At 47.2% G+C, this 6061-nt stretch overlaps 1 protein-coding gene across 3 annotated transcripts in view; it reads left to right on the forward strand.

Annotated features, from left to right (window-relative positions):
* The window catches only part of CDK20 (cyclin dependent kinase 20), a 93891-nt gene extending 89788 nt beyond the window's left edge, over positions 1-4103 (forward strand). For 2 of the 3 annotated variants that reach the window (XM_086940366.1, XM_086940367.1), the window contains one exon: positions 1032-4103. In XM_086940366.1, the coding sequence (XP_086796492.1) occupies positions 1032-1217 (186 nt within the window). In that variant the 3' untranslated portion in view covers positions 1218-4103. The remainder of the gene's footprint in view (positions 1-1031) is intronic. The other variant, XR_015300646.1, reaches the window with a different exon arrangement.
* Positions 4104-6061: the final 1958 nt, after the last annotated feature.

A 6061-nucleotide genomic window follows, 5' to 3' on the forward strand; every position in this document is an offset into this window, starting at 1 on the left:
AGTCGATCTGGGCCCGCATGATTGCTCAAAAAACAACAAGACCGTTCAGGTTTTTAGTAACCTGTCATGTGGACAACAGTACACCATTTATCCAGGGTGTATTTCTCCAGACCCATAAGTTGTTTCTGTCCAACTGCCCAGCAGCGATTCCTAGCAACATTGATTTCCTTGTTGCTTCTTAGATCTGTGAGGTAACAGTCCCTCACTACTCGGACACGATGTACAGTACATCCCAAATATAAATATCCGCTGGTATCTCACACACTAGATTTGAATGATGCCTACCACACTTGATCCGAACCACATGCGGGAACTCTTTGTGGATGCATAGACTGAATATTTTCTTTGCCATACCAGTCAATGAGTGTTTCTCATTCTACGTCCTGATGATGACCCTGCCGAATTAACTGCATAAGGTCGAAACATTTATGAAACCGAAATAGTGTCCTGTTTTTATTTGATTTTGGAGCATTTCACTCTGTCAGAGTGTGTATTTACTAACACTGCATCTTTAATCAGTCACTATTCCTGTATATAAACTGTATAGCACCAGCGCCCCACATTACACTGACTTCATCTTGACTGCAAGGTTGTCGTTTTGGGAGCACCAGTGTATGTTTAATTGTACATAGTATGAAATCCTAACAATTTCTCTTTTTGTTATACAATTGAATACAACTGTGTTGATATAAACAGAACTAATCAATTGATGGTTAATTGTTACCTTCCATGGAAGTTGAGGTTGCACTTCTCCCTTAAAGGGCCTCAGCTCTCCTTCAGCCTGAGTGTGCTTCATGTCTGCTCCGGCTTTATCTGTTATGGTCTCTGTTACTTTACTGCTTATATCAGCCTTGGCATGCTCCATGCTTGTGTCACTTCCTACAGCCTCTGCACATTCTTATCTACTTAAACCTTCTGGTTTCAGAACATGCTTAGTGACCTTTCACGCTGTGAGTCATGGGATGCTCTGATCACCCACTTGTACTCTACAGACAGAGTATTAAATGCCTTTTCTCTTCTTCCTCCCACAGGCCCTGCTGTGCCCTTACTTCTTTACAGAGCCGCTGCCAGCTCACCACTCCGAGCTGCCGATTCCACAGCGCAGCAGCAAGAAGACCCGTCAGCGCCTGCAGCACCAGCGCGAGTTCCACATCGACCATCCCATTGGAGATTCTGTTGTGGACCCGGAACTCATAGCGCCGTTCGTTACGGGCTGAACTGTTCTCCTCTGAACCCCTCTTTACTGGTCTGAGGCTTGGGTAGCAGATGGAGCTGGGATCCAAGAACTTTGAGGGTTAGGCAGGAAGACGCTGCTGATTTGTCTGCTATCAGGTCACTGATAGCAGACATAGGACCTTGTAAGGTAGTATGGATGTACACTCCCTTTCCCGACTGTTTAGGAGTTACGTGCTCCATAGACGGGGCCTGTCACATCTGCTGGTGCCAGTATTGGAAAGACAGGGGAAGGTCCAGCTCAGATTTAAGTACATACATTCCAACCTTAGGCGTGCTTCCTCTTCCCAAACTTGAAACTAATTTGCCTGCTGATTGGAAGCAAGTTTTGTTTACTTCTCATTACTATTTTTCAGTTGATGTTGCAAGTTAGGGTTGAGGTGCATCGATGGATCCGTGTGTCTCCGTAGTGTATAGCAGCAGTTTTTAATGGTGGTACATTGGCAGAGTCGCATATTCAGTATGGACTAGCATGACCTGCTGCTGCTCAGGCTTGATGCACATAAACAGATCTGTGTGTATGTCCTAGCGTTTTCTAGCAGCATTTCCTCATGGAGGTACATTGGCAGAGTTGCGTACCCAGTACTGGGATAGCAGAACCCACTGCTGCTCAGGACTGAGGCACATCAACAGATCTGCGTGTGTGTGTCTCAGCGTTGTCTAACAGCAGTTTCTAATGGAGGTACATTGGTAGAGCTGCGTACTCAGTACTGGGCTAGCAGAACCTGCGGCTCAGGATTTGAGGCTCATCAACGGATCTGTTGTGTGATTCAGCATTGTCTAAGAGCAGTTCCTAATGGAGGTACATTGGCAGAGCTACGCAAGCAGTACAGGGATAGCAGGACTTACTGCTGCTTGGAACTGAGGTGCATCAACAGATCTGTGTGTGTCAGCATTGTCTAGGAGCTGTTCCTAATGGAGGTGCATCAGCGGATTTGTGTGTGTGTCTCTCAGCATTGTCTAGGAGCAGTTCCTAATGGAGGTACATTGGCAGAGCTGCGCACGCAGTACAGGGATAGCAGGACCTACTGCTGCTTAGGACTGAGGTGCATCAGCGGATCTGTGTGTGTGTGTGTCTCGGCATTGTGTAGGAGCAGTTCCAAATGGAGGTACATTGGCAGAGCTGTGCCCTCTGTACTGGGCCAGCAGGACCTGCTGCTGCTCAGGATTTAGGTGCATCAGCAGATCTGTGTGTCTCAGCATTGCTTAGCAGCAGTTCCTAATGGAGGTACATTGGCAGAGCTGCACACTCTGTACTGGGCCAGCAGGACCGACTGCTGCTCAGGACTGAGGTGCATCAGCAGATCCGTGTGTCTCAGCGTTGTCTAGCAGCAGTTCCTAATGGAGGTACATTGGCAGAGCTGCACACTCTGTACTGGGCCAGCAGGACCTACTGCTGCTCAGGACTGAGGTGCATCAGCAGATCCGTGTGTCTCAGCATTGCTTAGCAGCAGTTCCTAATGGAGGTACATTGGCAGAGCTGCACACTCTGTACTGGGCCAGCAGGACCTACTGCTGCTCAGGACTGAGGTGCATCAGCAGATCCGTGTGTCTCAGCGTTGTCTAGCAGCAGTTCCAAATGGAGGTACATTGGCAGAGCTGCACACTCTGTACTGGGCCAGCAGGACCTACTGCTGCTCAGGACTGAGGTGCATCAGCAGATCCGTGTGTCTCAGCGTTGTCTAGCAGCAGTTCCTAATGGAGGTACATTGGCAGAGCTGCACACTCTGTACTGGGCCAGCAGGACCTACTGCTGCTCAGGACTGAGGTGCATCAGCAGATCCGTGTGTCTCAGCGTTGTCTAGCAGCAGTTCCAAATGGAGGTACATTGGCAGAGCTGCACACTCTGTACTGGGCCAGCAGGACCTACTGCTGCTCAGGACTGAGGTGCATCAGCAGATCCGTGTGTCTCAGCGTTGTCTAGCAGCAGTTCTTAATGGAGGTACATTGGCAGAGCTGCACACTCTGTACTGGGCCAGCAGGACCTACTGCTGCTCAGGACTGAGGTGCATCAGCAGATCTGTGTGTCTCAGCGTTGTCTAGCAGCAGTTCCTAATGGAGGTACATTGGCAGAGCTGCACACTCTGTACTGGGCCAGCAGGACCTACTGCTGCTCAGGACTGAGGTGCATCAGCAGATCCGTGTGTCTCAGCATTGTCTAGCAGCAGTTCTTAATGGAGGTACATTGGCAGAGCTGCACACTCTGTACTGGGCCAGCAGGACCTACTGCTGCTCAGGACTGAGGTGCATCAGCAGATCCGTGTGTCTCAGCGTTGTCTAGCAGCAGTTCCTAATGGAGGTACATTGGCAGAGCTACACACTCTGTACTGGGCCAGCAGGACCTACTGCTGCTCAGGACTGAGGTGCATCAACAGATCCGTGTGTCTCAGCGTTGTCTAGCAGCAGTTCCTAATGGAGGTACATTGGCAGAGCTGCACACTCTGTACTGGGCCAGCAGGACCTACTGCTGCTCAGGACTGAGATGCATCAGCAGATCTGTGTGTCTCAGTGTTGTCTAGCAGCAGTTCCTAATGGAGGTACATTGGCAGAGCTGCACACTCTGTACTGTGCCAGCAGGACCTACTGCTGCTCAGGACTGAGGTGCATCAGCAGATCTGTGTGTCTCAGCGTTGTCTAGCAGCAGTTCCTAATGGAGGTACATTGGCAGAGCTGCACACTCTGAGCTGGAGTGTCTGGGCCTTGACTCGTACAGTGCACAGATGTTAGGTCAGGAATGGGACCGACCCCTAAACCTTTCCTTGGAGCACTATTTGTTCAGAACCCCCGTCCAGATCCAATCAGCATTAGTCTTTCACAGCTCGTCTATACAGCAGTTAATGATGTAATAAAGAATGCATCGTTTTCCATTACATGTGCAGTCATTGTTACATGGGTGTATTTGCTGCGGCGCTGTGCACATGCTTGGTTTCTCTGTATGGGAATGATGTCACCTGTGCATATTTCCCACACATCACACAGTTCATTTCAGTTCCAGTCTTAACCCACGCAGGAGATGCTTTTGTTTTCTGGGTCTCCATCCCGTACAGTACAAATCTAACACCCTTCAGCAATCTACATTGACACTTTGATTTTAATCAGAATGGAGTGCAGATTATTATATAGCATTATATAGATGTATGCGTAACTGCGAATAACAGGTGTTTTTTTACACTGGGTTTCCAAGTGACATCAAATAGATGAGAGGGAAGCCAAAGTTATCTTTGATTTCACTCAGAATCGTGGGTTGAGAAATATACCAGTTATTCCTGATTATCCATCTAAAATGTGATGCTGCACCCGGTTAACAAATACGTCCATTAATTAGAACAGGCTTTTAAATGTGACATTTTAAACATATAGAATTATAAGTAGCTAACTGAATAAAGGGGATCTTGTTGAGCGAGGGTTTCTGTCTGTCATCAAATAGACAAGAGCAGGGCTCGAGTTGTCTAAGATAACACCCAGGACTCCGATGAAGAAACACATGGACTGAAGAAGGCCGCTCGAGGCCTGGTCATTATGACTTGCCCCAGTATTGGAACTTTCATAGATTCCCATGCTTTGTATCATTCCCCGTGGTCAGCTTGGGTGCCTAGGCTACCAAGCTGACGACGGGGAATGATACAAAGCATGGGAATCTATGAAAGTTCCAATACTGGGGAACCAAAGTTACAGGTAAATAACTTGTTTTCTTCCCTACAGTAGGACAAGAGCTTTGAGTCCCAGCTCTGTGATGGAACTGCAGCTGATAACAGCATTTTTAAAAACCTGTTCGCAATAATGGATGGCTGCGGGGCTGGTAGGTATACGAAATAAGGGAACCCAAATAGGATCGGTCAGGGACCTAGGGAACTAACTTATTATAAGAGTCAGTGGTCCCTAAATTAGTACAGAATATATATACAATGAAGATAGCCTCAATCAGTACTATATTTTAGCCTATGTCCAGCTGGACAAGGGCGATTTTAATATGCAAAATAGTTCTAACTAAACAAAAATGCGAGTTAAATAACAGTGGGATACAAGCCTGTATCCGTGAACCGACATATCAAACAAACAAAATAAAATGCTCAGGCAGTTTGTGGTTGTTTCCATAACGCAAAACATAACTAGAGAAACAACAATTATGGGAAGGGTACCTTTACACAAATTATATATACAAATTGCTGTGTATAAGGTTGACAACTGTGTCAACGGCGTTTTGATCCTTTACAGAAAGATATAGGATCATCATCAGGACTGTCAGATGAAGTGCCTGAAAACAATTGCCTGTGATTAACTGCAGTGTAGCCCGTTTTGCAAGGGCTAGAGTGAACATGACCGGATTGCCAACAACTCGCATGGACCCTGAAACTTCGAGTTAGTGTATATAAGGAATCGTGGTCCGCTTGAATGGTGTCTTCACATTCGGGGTTACTTTACATAGTAGTAAGGATATGGCGGCCTCACAATGTGAGTAGCTCTAGGTTGGTCCTGGGTCAGCGCGTGGTGCTAATTGGACCTAATTCGGTGCTCGTACCGGCATACTGATGTGGACGCAATCCGAGGAGCTGGTAGAGAGCACACAGATGTATAGATGAGTAACTGTGAATTATGGAGATGTTTTTCACCAAGGGGTTTTGCGTTACCTCATATAGACGAGAGCAAAGCTCAAGTTGGTTGTGATGTCACCGAGAGGTAAAAACATCCCCATAGCTCACTTTTTATTCATCTATGATGATTTGTTGTATATGAACCCCAAAATAATCTGGGCCTGCTTTCAAATGCCTTACCTGCCATCCTTGACCAACCTCCAGCAGCTCCCTGACCCCGACTGTGAGAAGTTGGC

The sequence above is a fragment of the Lissotriton vulgaris genome, chromosome 10, assembly GCF_964263255.1.
Source record: "Lissotriton vulgaris chromosome 10, aLisVul1.2, whole genome shotgun sequence".
Classification (NCBI taxonomy): Eukaryota; Metazoa; Chordata; class Amphibia; order Caudata; family Salamandridae; genus Lissotriton; species Lissotriton vulgaris.